Source organism: Varroa destructor, unplaced genomic scaffold, assembly GCF_002443255.2.
Source record: "Varroa destructor unplaced genomic scaffold, Vdes_3.0 BEIS01000004.1, whole genome shotgun sequence".
Lineage (NCBI taxonomy): Eukaryota > Metazoa > Arthropoda > Arachnida > Mesostigmata > Varroidae > Varroa > Varroa destructor.
The window spans coordinates 7,595,438-7,613,896 of record NW_019211457.1 but is presented as its reverse complement, the minus strand read 5'-3'; the positions used below and the strand labels follow the sequence as shown (position 1 = coordinate 7,613,896).

General features: G+C 40.5%; 1 protein-coding gene and 1 long non-coding RNA gene across 5 annotated transcripts in view; one reads left to right on the top strand and one right to left on the bottom strand.

Moving 5' to 3' along the window:
• The window catches only part of LOC147755795 (uncharacterized), a 41,096-nt gene extending 35,045 nt beyond the window's left edge, over positions 1-6,051 (top strand). For 2 of the 3 annotated variants that reach the window (XR_015326269.1, XR_015326270.1), the window contains one exon: positions 1,282-6,051. This is a non-coding gene — a long non-coding RNA (uncharacterized LOC147755795). The remainder of the gene's footprint in view (positions 1-1,281) is intronic. The other variant, XR_015326272.1, reaches the window with a different exon arrangement.
• Positions 1-18,459, bottom strand: part of LOC111250378 (uncharacterized) — a 59,869-nt gene that overhangs the window by 12,413 nt on the left and 28,997 nt on the right. Inside the window, exons 4-12 of one of the 2 annotated variants that reach the window (XM_086986869.1) lie at positions 17,229-17,390; positions 14,235-14,372; positions 12,754-12,915; positions 11,670-11,798; positions 10,845-11,031; positions 9,289-9,436; positions 8,511-8,820; positions 5,718-5,855; positions 5,024-5,084 (exon numbers count right to left, since the gene is read on the bottom strand). In XM_086986869.1, coding sequence (XP_086842995.1) covers positions 5,024-5,084; positions 5,718-5,855; positions 8,511-8,820; positions 9,289-9,436; positions 10,845-11,031; positions 11,670-11,798; positions 12,754-12,915; positions 14,235-14,372; positions 17,229-17,390 — 1,435 coding nt within the window. The remainder of the gene's footprint in view (positions 1-5,023; positions 5,085-5,717; positions 5,856-8,510; positions 8,821-9,288; positions 9,437-10,844; positions 11,032-11,669; positions 11,799-12,753; positions 12,916-14,234; positions 14,373-17,228; positions 17,391-18,459) is intronic. The other variant, XM_022805547.2, reaches the window with a different exon arrangement.

The window sequence follows — 18,459 nt, the reverse complement described above, 5'->3', positions numbered from 1 at the left end:
ATGGGCTTGTGACAATTTATGCTCAAATCGAACCCATATAATGTTCATTCCTGATCCTTAAAAGCTAGAGCCACCTAAAAAGACATCTGCCAACATCATATTCTTCTAGTGGTTACACTAAAGTCGCTCTTTGCTGCAAACGAGCGTACCAGTACGCAGCAAGTAAAACACCGTTTGCTACATACGGACGTTTATCGAGTGCTACAGCTGATTCCATCGAATTCGACGCGGTAACGCTTCTTTAGCTCTTCGGTACTGGGTTAGAAAACGGTTTCTACGTTAACGTTTCCTCGTGCGATCACACTGCATCCTACTGATTTTCGTATTTTCGGTGCCAATACATGTAGTGCCCTTCATACATGCATCGACTGATTTTCTTTTGCCTTTAAAATGCGTTTTTCGACGCTGTCGTCGTTGGCCTCAGCCCTAGTCTCAAGTAGGTCTTGAATTTTATTTGGCTTTTCGAACCTTACTCATGAAAAGAGGTGTTACCCCCCCCCCCTCATCTCCCCTCCCCCAGCGTTAAAAGTCAACAGATTTTCAGGTCTAAAAGCTAAGCGACGATATTTGTACCCAGGTGCCTCCTGGGTTACTTCGCCAATTCCATCCCGTACTACTTCCGTCATGCATTTCCTCCTCCAAGTTTTACTCGTTGTAATTACGGTCAATTCATGTGCTACCAGCGTCTCTCCTCAGCAATCTTTCGTTAACGCTTTTATGTTATCGAAAGCTAAAAAGAAACGTGCTAAATTTTGACAGGGAGGTGAAGCCAGAAGGAGGACAAAAAACCTTCTGTCCTTAAGCGCTGTCGCTGGGCTAGTTAGGCCCCAATGGGTAACTAGGCCGATCATTCAGCTCGAAATGATGCCAAACCACAGTCGGTACCGATAAGCCGCATTATTCCAGAGTCGAACATTACGTAGCAAAAGCACAACACTCGTCTGCCTTCTTGATGTCGCGGCACATGATGGTCACTAGTCCTACAAGCCTCTGTTAAATAAAAGGAGCACTGCAAAAAAAACGATCTGTCGCCATCGTCGATGGGGATTACGGCGGCTAACCAGTTACGTCAGACATTAAACCCCACGTGCCTTAAGAGTGACGTGTCTCTAGATCCGTTACGATATTTCTGAAATTCTCCAGGTTATATGCCAAGCCAGCTGTCGTAACGGGATTAATAGATAACCCTATTTGACGATTATGTAATCGTTTGAATAGAGCGCTGTAGGGGACGGAGGACGGGGCTGTTTCGTCTCATAATGTGCTCTGCTGGATTTCCAGATAACCGGACCTTTGCATTCTATTCGGTCACATTTAGCTCCGAGCGGTATTGGCTCCCGTTACGTTTGGCGAAGCAAATCAGTCTTTTTTGTGCCAAAGGCGGGAGAGAAATACCTACATCTTGCCTTCGCCGGAACTTCGGTAATAACAGCGACGCGTTTCTATGTAAGGGCAAACTGTACTCAACCTTATGCAGGCAAAATATAGCTATCTATCTATCTATCTATCTATCTATCTATCTATCTATCGGAAATGTATATATAGGTAAAAGGCCGTATCAGATCGATTCTTGATAAATGTATTGGTCTAGGGGAAATAAAAGCGCACAAAATATTAAAAGACGACACTAGCGTTGACTTGTCTACAAATGAAGAAAATGGAATGCTTTAGTCATTACTAATGCTAAACATAAATGCTTTTATTTACTTTACGCTGAAATTAGAATAAAAAGGTTAGAAATTTTCGGAAGCTTCTGAGCAACCAACCATCCTTCCTTTTATCAATGAGAGGAATCTTTGATAGCACTCAACATACGACACTCCTCTTTGTCCCGTCTAATATTAATGATCGGTGCCACTAATTAAGGCAGTTGAACCCGCTAGTGTACATATGGATCTACACTGTGGTGAACGCATATGTTCACATCTCAAGTAGTGTAAACAACTAAGTGAGCTGTCCCATAGAAACGAGCAGAACAGGAAAAGTGAATGGGAGACTACTAGCAGGAAGAGGGATCCCAGCGGCTCCCAAAAGACCCGATTCGGAAATGACGACAAACCTATTCAACCAAGCCCTCAGGTTGCATTCTCTTTATAGAAACTCTCCAATCTTATAACGACCTATTAGCAACATATTCCACCCTTTCTCTTCAGAATTCTCAATCCCCTGAACTGAGTCCACATTAGGCCTGTTTGCTTTAGCTTTTGGATGCCTAGGAAAATGGGCGCATATCTTATTCAGACACAACTATAGATGCCACAAAGTAGCATATGTTCTCTTTAAAACAAGGTTGGTCATAAGCCACTCCAGCCTCACACGCCCCACGCGGCCAGTGCACGCGGGCAGAAAATCATGGACGGCCAGCACGAGTATAACTATTCAAAGTAAGCCCCAAAAAATAACTAAAACAACCATTGAAACTGAGGTGCCTCATATGCAGGGCGCACTTCATTTCTGGCTCGTTGAGTTTGCAGATTCCAGGCATCTAGCGACAACCAGCTCATAACTTCGAGTTCCGCGCCTTTGTGAAGGTCACGTGTACGCGCGAAAGGGTATTTGCTGCGCTAAGGGAGGTGGTTAACTGTAGAAAATAAGTTGCGACTCCATTACAAAGAAGCAGTCAAATTGTAACAAACGAAAGTGTTGATTTGTATCGAAACAGCTGTACTTGTATACTATTACTGTATTGTATCATTTCTGTAATGACAAAGTAACTATTCGTCACCACTTGAGCAGAAGTAAATATACACAAGGCGGCAGAAGGTTGGCAGGAGGTTGTCACGCAAACGGGAGCGATCTAGGGTGAGTGGATTGTCTGAAGACAACGTTTGGATCCTACTTGAGCCTGCGGTAAGCTCAGCGTCTACTTTATGACATGTTTGCATATTTGACGTGTAGGTCTGAAAGAGGCCAGGAGACTTGTAATGGACGACCTAAAGAAAATAGGAAAAGTATCCGGCTGCAACAAAAACAGCCTTCTAGTCCAAGGGGCGAACGCAAAACCTCGAGACCAAGAGGCATTGACAGAACTGGTTTAATCTTTTCGCAGTAGACTATTTTCCCTTAGTGCATTGCATTTCATATCGTTCCGTTATACCTATAAAGGCAGGAACCATAGACTAGGGATTGGACTGTCCGTAAATGCTGTTATAGTTAGTTTAAAATGTAAATTGACGTAAGTGGAGATTTTGTAGCGCGATATGACGCAAGTTTTTCGTTTTTCATAGCTGTTATTTGTTTGTTACATTTTTCTATTCCATTACCACTAGCAGTCAACGAAGCCGAGCAGCATTCCAGAAGAAACATTTCTTTTTTTTTTTCTTTAACTATCGAGATGGATACTGACCTTGAATGCTAGTTGTCGCCCTTTGGCCAACCTTTGACCGAATCGTCTTTCTCAGTTTCATCACATTTTTTTTTTTTTTTTGCCTTTCATAATCAACCTAGTAGAAACGATATCAACTCTGGGTCCGTTACATTATGAACGAAAATTAGCAGAATCAAAAAAGGACCTGCGATCATTTTTCAAAAGTTGACCAAAATAGTATTTGCCGCCCATATTGGTGTTTATCTTCCTGTCCATTGGTACAGGAAAATAACTGACGGGAGGTGTCGGTATCGATGGACTATTCCTAATAAAATTCCTATGTTATACATATCTCATGGGCATTTTGTAGGTTCATGATTTCTGTAAACTCGGCTAGGGAACTTGTGTTGCACTGAGTTAAAAAAAATATTCCTTTTGTGATACGCGAGGACCAACCCAGTGGGCGCTGCTGTCGTTTGAGTGACTACTTACATCTGTAATCTATTACCTTCAACCTCGATATCACCAATTCATGTAAACGAAGGGGGCGTGGCTATTGCTTTGTTTGAAGGCAATGGATAACTGAATTATAGATTATGCAGCTCACCAGGCAGAGGGATGACATGTCATGTCATTTTTTTATAGTGGGAAGAATTCTGTGTGTGACCGGAAACATATATTGTATAACGACGCCTATAGTCCACATTGTAATCGTGGTGAGTTATATATCGAAAATGTCTAATCTAAAGAAAGTTATCGAGGCCGTGCTCAATAGTTGATTCTTTCAATGTACATGAACTTATTTTAACAATTGAATACTACTATTTTGAATAGAGCGAAGTTAAGATATAAAAAGTACGTTTTAGTGTCGCATTGTTTCCTAGTTCAACTTTAGAAATGACCGAAACCTATAGTAACGAATTAAAGAAACACGACATTCTCGGTTTCTGAAATTAAACAAATTAGATTTCACTTTCGTGCTATATAAAACACTTTGCTATCAAGTTATTTGATATATATATAGTATGGATAATGGCTTGTGCTTTAATCAATATAAACCATTATTTTTGGACGATTTTCCTTAGCATAAACAGCATAAAGACATAATAATAACGTTAGAATCTCTCAAAATCTACTCGAGTTTGAGGAAACATCTGGGCAACGCCGTACATCTCTCTTGGGGACCACTTCCATAATTCGAAGGCTTGTATATATCAATGAACAAAGAGATCTTAAGAAGTTCAGATAAGGATTACGGCTGAATATCATTTCATGTTAACTTTCATATCAGTTGTAACCAGGTCCAAGCAACTTGTCTATGGTCAACAACGAGGCTATATATGCCTTATATATAATACCAGAAAATATCAGGTGCGGTGCCGACCGCTTACGTACTGTGACCAATGACGAGTCCCAAAATGATGAAGCCCTAACCTTAATTGACTGACAATCAATCTAGCGCTATTAATTGCTTCAATTAATTTTTGTGTATACGTAAGAGCTTATATCAGAGCTGGACATATAGTTTGTTTATTCTTATACTTACTTGCTAGCCGTTGTACACTGATAAATCTGACTGTTATAATTAGAGGTAATTTCTTGTCTTATAGTTAAGCTCTTAATCGCTTAAAATCGGAAGGGGTAGACGTATATACATAAACTTAATTGTCCAATACAAATTCTCTATAATGATAAATACTTTGCAGTAACACTTACTTTTTTTTAGTATTGTCCTTATGTTGATCCTGTTGTTGTTGCTGTGTGGAAACTGCATGTACTAACACCAACAAGGAGGTACGGTTAGAAACAACGAAAAGCACAACTCGGAACAAGGAAAAAACAGAGAGGGCTGGTGGGTGGAGGATGAGAAAAAAAGTTCACTAAAGCGCAACGTTTTGGTGAGAAACAATAAGCGATCACAGTCCCAACAAACGCGACGAACAAATTAAACGATGTAATAAAGAAATAACGAAACACGACGAAATTACAGAGCGGAACCTAGCTAAACGTACGAGCTTACGATTCTATCGTGCTCACATTTAACCAATTTATTCCACACAATTTAATCCTCCTAAAAGCAGTAGAGTTCATAACGTATGGTCGAGGCTAAAATTAAGTTTTCTCGCGACAGACGACTGTTTTTGATGCTACGTGGGACAGTTCTCCGAATGCTCTCGTACGCAACAAAAACGAAAGTATCTAAATAAATGAATAAAAACAGACAAAATAATAAAATAATCTAAGTGAAATCTATGAAATGATTATATGGAGCAGACGGAATATTTATGAATAGAGACTTGGTGAACTTTATAGGTGTCTAGTATCAAACGCCGTTACGCTATAGACACACGTAAGTAGCTTCGGTCAGAGTATCAAAGTGCCACTAACTTCTACTAAAAAAAAAACTGACCTTTATGTTCTTCTTGGTAGCGTTTGCATTTAATCACGGTGAATCCTACGAGGCCGACAAAAACCGCAGTGAAAACGAGACCGAGTGCGACTCCTATAACTGGCCGTATTACTACGAGACCAAGACGACCTGGAGGATCTGAAATGAACCGTTCAAACAAATATTCGATTTAACAAAGTACTAAATGATATATATACTAAATATCTATAAATATAACATATTGTTCCTATAGCATTGTAGTACTTGTATGTACCTTTGCCAACCCTTGGGGTTGGAGCATGCGGGTGTAACACCACGAGTTGAATCAATTCTAATAAATCAATCGTTTTTCTTTTATGTATCGTCGTATGTTAGCTATATTGTGCACCATATGTTGAAACTTACAAGCGTATAAACATACTTCGAAACACGATCAAGGAAAAGCACCCTCAAATGACTGAGCGATATCTGGTATTAAGCTCCTTTTAACTGGGTTAGCCTTTAAAATGAGTTCGTGCACGTAATAATTCGCACAAAAGAATATTGTTCTGAGTCGAAAAGTCTTAGAAGATTTAATTTAGAAGCGTGCTCTAATCTAAGCCTTTGAAAGTTCCCCGATGCCCTGTGGCACATAAAAAAGTATCAAATGAGAATTTTTTTTTCAGGTTTTCACGTTATCGCCGTAGCATCACGAGACCTTCGTGTACAAAATAGGCTCGGGTTAACAGGCCTTGAAGGGACAGAAAAACATCGGACCTTCGCTTGAAATCGAAAAGTCTGGAAAAAGACCCGTTCCAAGCTCTCAGAATACGACATGCTAACAGGTGGCGTACAGTGCATTCATTACAAGTCCATACCAGCAGTTTAAGTGGCACAATGCACCAGTTAGGAAATATAATTCGCGCTGCCTAGTAGTTGAAAACATTATTGCTGGAAGGTCGAGAGGAACGATAGCCTCGATGAGGCCGTCATTCCTCTCGACATGGAGCTTGGATAGTAGGAGTTAGGTACTTCACCAAAACTACGGAGGGTAAAGACGGCCTCACCCAATCGCAGCTTAATAACCTCTCAATTAATTGCTGCAATCTGATGCACGAGGTGCACTGCGACAATTCATAGTATGTGGTCCACTAGATTAGCCGTCTCAATTTCGTCGTGTGACTAAGTATGCCTGTATGCGCGTGTGTCTGTACAAGAGTGTTTCGCACGATTTCCCCTTTGATCATGAGACGACCGTACGCGAACCTAAAATCCCTGTTGTAATCATATACCCGGCCACGCAGCAATCGCCCGGTGATGATTCAGGTTGCGTCACGGATCATCCGTTTCATACTGGCCGACTTCCTTGCTTGTCCGTTCAGTTTACAATGTGAGAAAATGCGCGAAAGGGATCAAATGAGTTGGAGGTAACGTTGCAAGGCAATCCCAGATCTGACGATTCTAAAAACATTAACAAAGGATCGACCGGAGCAAATAAACTAAAGCTCTTTATTTCGAATGGAGAAAATGAAAATTGGGGTTTGTTAAGTTTTACCGGCTATTTCGGGGCAATAACGAGAAGAGTGCACTCAAATAATAAAACTGATAAGCTCGCTTTAGTCTAAATTGGGGCGCGTTAGTCTGTCGTGTTTTCGAGAAACATACCAATTGCAAATCTAAAGCGGACGTCTTTGGCAGAACGGTTTTTCTGTATCCAGATTACAGCGACACTGGCAGCGATATTTGAAACAATTCAGACCCATCGTGTCCGAACAAATCAAATGAAGCGTTTCTTTCTGAAGAGGCCTCAGCTCACATTTAAAATGGGAGCTGAATGTTCGAGCGGACCACCCCTGTACATAAAGTTGGATGATAGAATAGCAATATTAAAAAGTGACTTATAAAGAAGATTGCCGTACTGTAGAAAGCCTGAAATTATGAAGCTATTGAAGCTATATTTATTACTATAATTGTCCTGACGAAGCTCAGACAAACGTCAATACATGATCGGCGTTTCGCAATAATTAGGGAACGCATAAAGGCATTAAGAGATAGTGTACAGGTACGGGTTCCAATCGACGGTGTTCGCAATCCGTACTTAATTCTATACTTTCAAAGATGAATTCGCATGGCTTACAAAGCCAAGCTGGGATCAATCAATTAAATTGACCCGGTCACATGACCCAACGTACGTTATCATGCGTGACCTTTCCCGCAAAATGATAGGTGGCAACTTCCCTATTGCAGATATATATAGTATCCAAGGGATCATTTGCACAGTGTTTTTATTTGTATGAACTAAAATAGCGTAGGCAATCTTCCTGTATGTACTCGCGATAAAACGGTGGACACAGGTCATACTATTTTTTAGCACAAAGTGCCCCTGTCTTGTATTACATAAATGATTTACTATAGTTATTATCATTATCAGTATTGTTATACGCTGTACTGAAATTACGCTGGCTGCAGCAAAATTTGATCTGTAAATATGTACACTGCTTTGTATGTACTTAACTTGAACACCTACAAGCTCTTCGACACGTTTACCCGTTAAGCGTCACAGCTACTGTAATACTACGCACATCACATTAATTTGCGATGTAAAGCCATACAACCGGCGCACCCCTTCAAAGGCGGACAAACCCCGAGCATCAACGTTATGGAGGCATTTTTATTTAACATATACAGGGACGTACTCATTATGCATATGTGCATAATAATTAAAATTGATTTATCAATTTGTCGGCAAGAAGCCTTCGAGTAGTTAGAATACACTCCACTTATCAACGATTCTCTATTTATGGTGTGTATTTTACTATTGGCAATCAGACTTACGCGTTTGATACTTCGAGGCATTCAGCACATGAGCTATCATCACGACAGGATTGCTTCGATGGCCCTTATGATTTCGCGCATAGATCTGCACCCGAAAACCGGCCTGATTGTTTTCAGCCATCTCCAAGTCCCGGATGACGATCGTGGGCGGTAGTAAACCAGGTTCTGTAGTTACATTAAACACGTGTACATGTGTGTCTTCGTTGATAACTTCGGCAAGAAACGAAAGCTGAGCTAAAGTGACGCCACCATTCCATGCCGTATCCGGCCAGACACACTCGACCGTGAAGCCGTTTTCCGTTGCGTTAACCTGTAATACATATGTATATATATATTGGGCAAAATTGTCTAGAGAGAATCAACACATAAACGAGAATCGTTGCCTGTGCTTATGTACGATTTATATACCGACTTGACGCTAAATGTTTAATGAAAGGCGAAACGGTCATTATTTTATGATTAACAGCTACACAAATAGACCGTGATAAGCCTCTGAGCACCAATCGCCCGGCATGATAATCCGTGAACTAATTGGAACCCAAGTTCTGCATATTAGACAAGGCAACTTCCGTTAACCACCCATGACCCCGCTGATGTTTTGATAACTGCGCTATACCTGTTTGTATTTTATAAGATACAGCGTCAGGCAATATCTCAGCAATTGATATTCCCTTATTCCCATACGCCTTTGTAATTTACTATTTTTGATAGTAGAATGTGTCTTTCTCACGCATCAACATTGTGTTGTCTATCGTTCTTTTCGGTTTGCCCCACTCACCTGTGTACAGTTCTCCGGCGGATCAGGACTGCCGGCAGCCACAATGTGATAGACGCATGGCACAAGTTGATGACCCACCGCATTACTTCCGTAGCATAGCAACTCACCGTAGTCCTGTTCCGTGATAGGTTTGTAGTTGAGGATCGACCTGACATATTGGAACACGCCGTTCATCGCCCCGCGTCATCGACGAGGAAATTAACCATAACAACAACGACGTGCGGGGGCAACCGCGTGTCAACAAACAAATCCAATGCAATATAAGAACAGGCGCAATACAGGTTATGCATTATGAGTATGTGTGTACAACGATGGCGTCACCAGAAACGACGACATAACCCACTTGTTCACTATTTCAGAACGTCAATATGGTTCAGCTCCGCGTGCCCCACACGCACCATATCCCTCGTTACATCACTGCCATGTATATCAATGGCGCGTTACAAAAATCTGTTAAGATCGCTTCGCACGCGCCTTTCATTGATGAATATCTATGTTTCCACTATGTATTCCACCCAGGTAACATTAGCGAATAGGAAAAACTGTGACCAGCAACCAAGAGCAGGGCGAAATCGATATTTCGTAGTATATGACACCCTGCGACAGATATATGAAGCTAAAACGAACAGAGCAGTTGATACATGGCGAGTGAGACCGTGTTAAGCAACGCTTTAAATGAATCTCGATCATGCATGCCATCTGACAGCGGTTAACCGCTTATTAGAAGCCCTATAAGAGGTGGTGACCAGCCGTGAGGGCCCAGAGGATGGATTCGTTGCATTTATTAGACAGACAGACAGACGGAAACTCTTGATTTTATGGGCGGGTCGTTCGTTGAAATACCAGTCAAACACAACTCCAAACAAGGTCGAATGTATATGCTTCACCAGTTACGAGGACGAGTGACCTCGAAAAGGGCTTGCTACCATCTGGTTCGGCATTGTCCATAACTAAATACAATCGTGGCACTAAATGGCTCGGTTTAGCTAGGGGCACTTCAACTGCGTGGGTCGAGGGTTCAAAACGATGATCAGGACATCGCGCAGTTTTATGGAGCTTAAACGTTTGCTGTAAAGGGAAGAACGGGATATCCAAAGGAAAAGAGGTTTATAGAGCATGCTCTGAAGACAACCTGTGAATGCTGAAAACTTCAACTGAATTGAAGTTCACCGTAGTCGCGTGACGGAAGACGGAGTAATTTCGAGCGAGTAACAGCTAATTAGCTAGATACCTGCTGAATTATTGATTTTGATTCTTATAAAATTAGCTAACCTTTTAGTATTCGCCATTTTGTTTGGTCAGCTGTTAACGAAATCGTAAACGCTTCTCCATATTACGAAAGCCTGATTATCATGTTGTAACGTCCAACGAAATCTATAACAGCTGCTGTAGAATACATTCCCCTTCGATATCTATATGAACAGTGTTTGAACTCACGGGACCTGTGTGCGACTAGATCGGTAGCCTATCTGTCCGAAGATTATTAGCCTACGATGAAGTCTACAGACCGAAAAGAATGTTTTTCTTTATCAGCTAGCATTGAAATGTTCGTGTACCTCGATGATCGGTGTGGCGTCGAGTTCAGTGGGTTTAATTCGGCCCGTTTTCCTTGCGAGTTGTTGAACGCCCAGGTGTATTCGATCTCCGAATCAGGGTCAGCATCTAGATCACATCGGATCTGTGTCGTCTCATGCAGATCGACACCGTAAACCCTGCGCTGCTGCTCGCGACATCGGGGTGCGTCTGAAGTATTGCGTAATATGTCAAAAAAACAGAAACAAAAAAAACGTTACGCTCCAATCCCCGTAGGGACAAGCAGGTCAATTTCTCCGAGTGTGATCTTTTATGCCTAGTTTCGAGACCACGCTGACTTATCTCGATAACCCCAAAGAAATCCCTATGACAGAGACTAGCAGTTCAGCTGAAGAGAGCGCCACGCAATGAGAACTGTGGTACGTGCAAGGCGTCAACAATACAATACTTTAAAGTGAATGTATTCGAGTTGTATTGGTGAAGTGCTAAATCGATTCTGTACGATTAACCTCGGATGCGTTCTAATGCTTAGTGCCCTTCGTCGTAGAGAATCATGAAGGTGATTGGTGACAATGTAAGTTTAGCGTAATGGCAAGTTATTTTGAAGGGGAATCAAATTGAATGGGCTTTTATAGATGGTCTACATAAAACTTAATGACACTAACGGTTCTGAAATATCGTTTGATCATCCTTTTTCTAGCATACTGACCTATGGTGCTATCGTGCTGAAAGTCAATTTGATCTATGTTTCCCTGTTAAATATTCTTGCACAACCCCATTACTCGTACCATCCCAGTAAACTCTATTAATAATAATGTCCGTTCGGATCAGAATTTAATCAAGCTTACATTTAACTTTTAGTTGAAGCCGGTTACTTATTGTAGCGCCTTCCCGGTTACTGGCAGAACATGTATACCATCCTCTCTGAAATCTCTGTATCGACTGAAGGACCAACGATGAACTGCTCACAATGATACCTGTACCATGGACAAAAGTCGTGGCCTTAATATAGATTTAGCTTTTGCTCAGACCACTAACAACAGCTTGATAATGACTCACCCAGAGGAAGAAAATAGTATTTTGCAACAATTGTTTGTCTTGTATTCGCGCTTAGTGATCACTATAGATAATTAGTAGATAATAAGCGTGAGAGCATGAAAACTAGATCGCTTAACCTCAAGTTCCCAAAGGCAAATTCGTAAGTGAGAACTTGTTTTTGCTGCCTCCTTTATTAGTCGGTAGTAGTAGTAAATTGTGTGCGTACGTGTGAAATACGTTTGTGTTCAATACAAACATTCCCGTTCAATCTAACTAGAACCTTAAAATCTTCGAAAGAAAAAATTGTCGAGAGAACAGCTTTCTAGTTCATCAGCGTTTAAAATGTTTGTATACTGCTTCCAGAGAAGTTATGCAATCAACTACAGGTACCGATCGCCTATTTCCCGAGGAAGGTGTTGAAAATTAACCTTATATTTATTATAGATATATAAATTCGTGAATTTTAATGTGTCACTGATTTTGGTAAGCGTAAAACTACATATATAGCTAATAAGTATGCATATATAGTTAAGCTAAATAAAAGCTAGCGTGGGAAAACGTTTTTAGTTTATATAATTTTAGAGAAAATAAGGGTAACTGCTTCGAAATTAATTATATTTCTCTAATTTCCATGTTAGACTATATAGAGAGAAAGAATCGGAATATTCTTCATTTAAAACATGTTCTTACTATTGTATACTGTATTTCAAAAAGTAAGCTCAGGGCCTTTAACTTTTACCTGGTTTGTAATATGTTATGGAATACAAAGGTAATTACGTAACACTACTGACGGAATCGACTCACAGGTTACGTATATGATTAAATATCTAGGAACATTAGCCTCCAACAAATAAAATATCAAGAACAGGTAAACGCAAAAAATAGTGTACGTACCCTTGTTCTTATCTGTTTGCAATTCGGTTCCTTCGAGTTCCCAGGTAACCTCAGAAGCACGAGGGTTTGCTCTGATTTTGCACTCGAGGTAGACATCTCGACCTTCCTGAATATCGCTTTCCCTTAGGTTGGCGCCTAAAACTAGGCTAATACGGGGTTTGTCTATAGTTCGAAAAAAAAATTAGGAATATGTTTATGATGATAGCGATTGTGACAGTACGAACTATGTTACCGAATGCCGTATGCATGTACGAGGATTATTTATTAGGCTGTTACGTAGATAATGTCAATTTTTATTGGAAAACATTTTTTTGATAAAGATGTTATTTCCTGCAGATCACGAAATGTCGCTCTTAGCTTGGCTTCAAAGATAATATGTCGGGCGCTAGAAAGCAGTGCCTTATTCAGGTTTTATTAAGGTCGAATAACTGCCAGAATAACCTCATACAGATGAGTGGGACAAGAACTCTAGCTGGAAATAGCTGTTAAAAGTGGCCTTTTGAGTTCAAAAGGGGCATATTGGACCTAGAGGATGATCCTGCTTGACATTTGCTATGCGTCGAGGATTGTCCTAAGCCACTTTTGAAGAAAACTAAATATATGATCTACTTTTCATATCTCCTCGTTATCCGTGTCATATAGGGATACATATTCTGAATTGCTTCTGCAGCTCTTTGACATTAGAGAGGATGTGGATTAAGTTCGGTGTCGAAAGCGCTGTTCTTTGCTACCTGACAAAAAGTGCGTCCCATCTTCGAAGTCCGAAATAAAGAAACATACGGTGCAGTATGGATAAAATTATTAATATGACTTTGTTGTGTAATGAAAGAGATTTTTAACTGCACGTTTGAGCATAACCAATAACAGCTAGAAAAACTACCTACTTGAGTACGCAAAAATTCAAATATAAATCATTGCAATCTATGCACCCAAAATTTCAATAACAGTTCTATAACTTAGGATCGGGCCTAAAATAGATTCTACCATACGGTATAGAGCTTTTGCTTTTGCCGTTAGCCCAGCGCCATCTCTGTGCATACGTCTTTACGAGTCTTATTTTCACCTCACTGTCGCTGACTTTTCCCTTTCCTCTTATTTCCCTTGGTCTCTACCATATTACATGTATAATTTCTCAGAGAAACTTAAAATTGGAAGACCAGAAATGGCTAAAACGGAGTCACTTACTAGTTTTATTATTATTGTTTTACGATCCATGATGACCCATGTTGAAGTTGGCAAGCCGATCGGTCTGAAAAAATGTGGCTCGCCTGGAGCCAATTAGTCGGCTTGTTTCCCTTTGCGCTTTATCGGCTTGCTGGCCATTACCGTTTTAGCGTTAGTGGTCGAGCTCAGGACCTTACTAGCTACATTATAATACAAAGACCAACCATGGTTTCTAACCCATTCTCCACGGTTTCGGCAGTGACTCGACCTTAACTCCGGCTACCACCACAGATATTATTATTACTGTTACTACTCACAATGAACGTCGAGGGTCCAGCTGCGCTCTAGAGCACTCCCGCTGATGGCCGGATTGTCCGCGCGGCACGCGATCATTTTGCCGTCATCATCCGCCTTCGGGACAAGAACAAAGACGGACGTGCTCGTGCTCAAGCCTCCTGAGCGGATTCAGATTAACGTATGTCAATGGTCGCATTCAGGAAGATACGGCATTAGGGGCAGGCAGCAGAGATGGCGGTGGAAATGGTGCAAGCATCGCCGCGGTGATGAAAGTTGCCGTAGGAAAGCGGTCATCGCCAGAAGATAGTCAACGATGGACGATGAGTGGCAAATGAGCCAACGAGAGAACGTCCAGCCAAACGTGAATAGAGGCACATCACATATTGAACAGAGCATAAGTATGGTGCTAGCATTATCTGCTGCTGTTGATATCTTCGCAGAGGTCCGTCTATTTAAGAAGATACCTAGTTGTTATCTACAAAAGTTTCATGTCCTAGTAGATACGTGATGACTGTCCATCTAGGTGTTATAGGTACAGCTTGTTTGGGATGTGCGACTATACGGCTATGACTGTGCCTGTGGGTGTTTGGATGTAATGTTATGCCATTCAGCGATAACTTTAGTCGCCGTCAGTTTGTTTAATAGAGGTACATGTACAACTGGCGTATTTATCGTCTTTATTAGGAAACGTCACGCGCAGAACTCTGCTTCGTATTTTCTTTTGAATATATGTTGATAAATGAGCCATTTTACTGGGTTTGGCTGAATAGATAAGAGTGCTAGCTGGCTGGATACTTAGAGTAAGTCGCAAATAAGACTAGCGAGCGAGTGATTTGAGAATTCCCGAAAATGAAGGACTGATCAAAACTCTGCTTTCGGCTATCTGTTTCTGTATGTATACAAAATAACAATCCGCACTACATTGTTTCCGGTTAGTAGTTTGTTTTTAGTCTACCTTATTAGAGGATCCAATACCAGCGCGTACATATAGAATTTAAACGAGAATTTTTTAACAGAAAAATTCATATCTTTGGTTTGTCAAAGCAAATGATGCTTCTGTGGTAAGAACCATTAGCTTTAGCTGTCGTTCCATTTTTTACTCATGATATAGGATATTCTAATCTATACGAGAAATATTTGGCACGTAAGACACACATATTCCTTATATGCGTATACCTTCGCGTATGTGCGTTCCGAATGGCATGTGATTATCTTAGGAAATTAGTATTATTTGTTGTTGCAGAGACAGCTTCTGTACTGCTTGATCCCTACTAACGGTTTGACAAAACCTATAAAACGTAACGTTGACAACGAAATCGTTCTGATGACCAATAGATATATTTAAGCACGGAGGAGTTTGCATGTATGAAGTTAGCACAGGGAAAATCGCTTACGTTTCGGATTAGTGACCCCGCTGTGATTTCTACTTTTTTTTTTTTCTATATTCAACTAAGACTAGGAGAACGCAAAGATCCTCGTTACATTCTCCTAGTCTCAGTTGAATATGCTGTAAGAATTGCTTAAGGAAATAGCTGCATATATGGTTGCCATGCAGTTTTATAGGCCTAATAGACCCACTCCAGTTAGATTTCCTAGCGGGGGGGGGGGGGGGGGGCAAGACCACCTAAACGAAGTGATTCTGAAGGCTTGTTCACGTAGAGAATAACTAAGAATGTTGAAAAAAAAGTTTAAAAAAGGCAACATTATACATTATTAAAACAACTGCATTTCGTAGACCTAAGAAGCATAAGCACGAACGACAAACGGGAGAAGAGCATTTCAGCAGATAAACGACGACTCTGTGCTTTCGTGTATTTTTTACGTGTATCATTTTTAATTTCACCTGAGCAAAATAAAAATAGTAAAATCTATTATTCCGACCAAAGGCCCTTAGTAACTTTATCAACGGCCTCAGTTGTACTTGGCTGGCCTACTAGCGACGGCTGTTCAACTCAGCCGGCTTACACTGGGGCGTATCGGTATCTCTCGACGTTTACGATTTTTTGGTGGTCTTCACGCAACAACTTAATGTTTTTTCAACGCGAATTTATTCTCAAACATTTACGTAGTTGGTGTCTCGTAGGCTGACTTCTTAGCGCATACTCCCTTACCCCTAGTATCAACTAAGTAGAAATAAATCTTGCCTTACTTATTTTTAGCACGCTTTCCTATGTCGAACAAAACAATAACGACTTATCATTAGTATTATTAATAATATTAGAAAGAAAGGGGCATTCACTAGATATAGGGTACTTTAGTAACTTTTAGATATCTTCGCGATAAACAGGTCGCCTAACCGTGCGTTAAGCAGACGTCTTGATACCTAACCTTTACTGCTTTAAGTAGAGGGCGGCGTGTAATTGCACTGAATTTTGAAATTTTTTTACTTATATACGATGATATGGCATAAATTATTATGGCACGAAGTATGAATAACATCTGCCTAGTAAAGGGATTCATAGGAGCGTGTTTTAACGTATTTTATATATTTGATCATATTTTTCTTGCAGATATAACGACTGCTCAAAACGAAAGCACTGATGTACTGTGTTCCGTCGGCAGAAATTGTCGAACCAAACCGTTACAGAAATATCGTTTACGACGAAGCCAACGGCACCACGTTTTAGAAAAAAAGTATGAGCCATAATTGCTTTCCATCGCGGAGCTGTTATTTGTCTAAGTATGCAAAATAAGCATATTGGATGTTTATCCATTTTGAGTTGTGCGACGCCTTTTGTTTGTTTAAAAAACAAGTTTATACGGGTTAGAAAAAGGTTCCATTGAATTTTATTGAGTTATTATATTAGTTTTCCTTCGTTTTCGGTTTAACATCTCAGACTTACGAAATAGATATTAGAAAACCTTGAAAGCCATGCAGGTTTTCGATACCGAAGGACGAATTCAGTCGAGGTACAAGGATATCCACTTCTACAGAGTTTTTGGCACTAGCGCCCACGTACGTCGAGTTCCTGCCTATTTTGTTGCTAGCGATAGATCCTAAACAAATTTCTTACCTTTGGCAAAGTCCTCCTTGGTGGCCTTTACTTGTTCATCACCTTTCCACCACGAAAGAACTGCGGGGGGTCGCGAGCCGCTCGACGTGCAAACTAATTCCACTGTGTTACCAGCTGATAACGTCTTCTCGGGTGGCTGAATGTTAATATCAAGGGGTTTTACTGAAACCGGTAAGCGATAAGCCAATGACCCAGTGAGTGGCTGTATGAAGTCTACTAGTAATAAAATTAGTTACCTATTCGGAATATAACAGCAAATGTCACATTCGTTGCTTAAAAATGCATACATCGAACATTTTACATCGTACAAATGGTAACTTTGATCAACCTTATGGTAAAGGTATAAACTAGAATAGGAAACACGCAAAACTCGTTTGTCACGCGCGTTATTCCTCGACATATGCTAACAAGGCTTGGACTGGCGATGCCAACAACATCTGAAAAATACCACTCCCTTTATCTTCGTGTAATAGGCTTACATTTTTAAAAGCCTTTTTCCGTTCTTAATAATAACTTTTGCTATATGGCTGAACTTTTTCCGTAGTGAACGTCAGTCACATATCCAAACAGTGTCATAATGTATCTAAACACCTTTTGAGCGAACAAACGAATAGTACCTGAATTGGCGTATTTACAAACAAAGTCAGTATCTAAGCATGCGTGTTTGCATGTATAATGTTTCAACGAGCACATGAATAATTCAAGAATCGTAAAGATTTAATAAGTATATTAATAAAGGGTACATAGATCAATTAGTATCGTTAGTTTGTCAATAGCATACTTAAGACGCAGATACAGTGGGCATCCGTTATGCTGTATAAATTTTTCTCTCAACTTCTGATCTTTTAGACTGTCTGCCTTTATTCTTACATCAGCAAGACAAACCACGAATGGTATATACAGAATATATCCGATAGCTTTCACACAATCGTCGTTCGCTCGGCCTATTGAACTCACGTCTGACAAAGTGCACGCTGTTGAGTAAATCCACGAAATAATAGGTATTATTGTGTACGTTAGCATTGTGCGTATTCTAAGTTCACCGTTCCAGGCAAAAGAGCGAAAATTGGACGCGAAACGGAAAACAACATGTCCTCACCGCGGCAACCTTAACGTGACGATGAGCTCGATTTACTTAATTTTGACCTATAGAATTGATCGCCAAACAATCCCATTTCTAGTTACTTAGCATTAGCACGTCTTCCACGCCACTGCTCTACTGTGAGGCTAC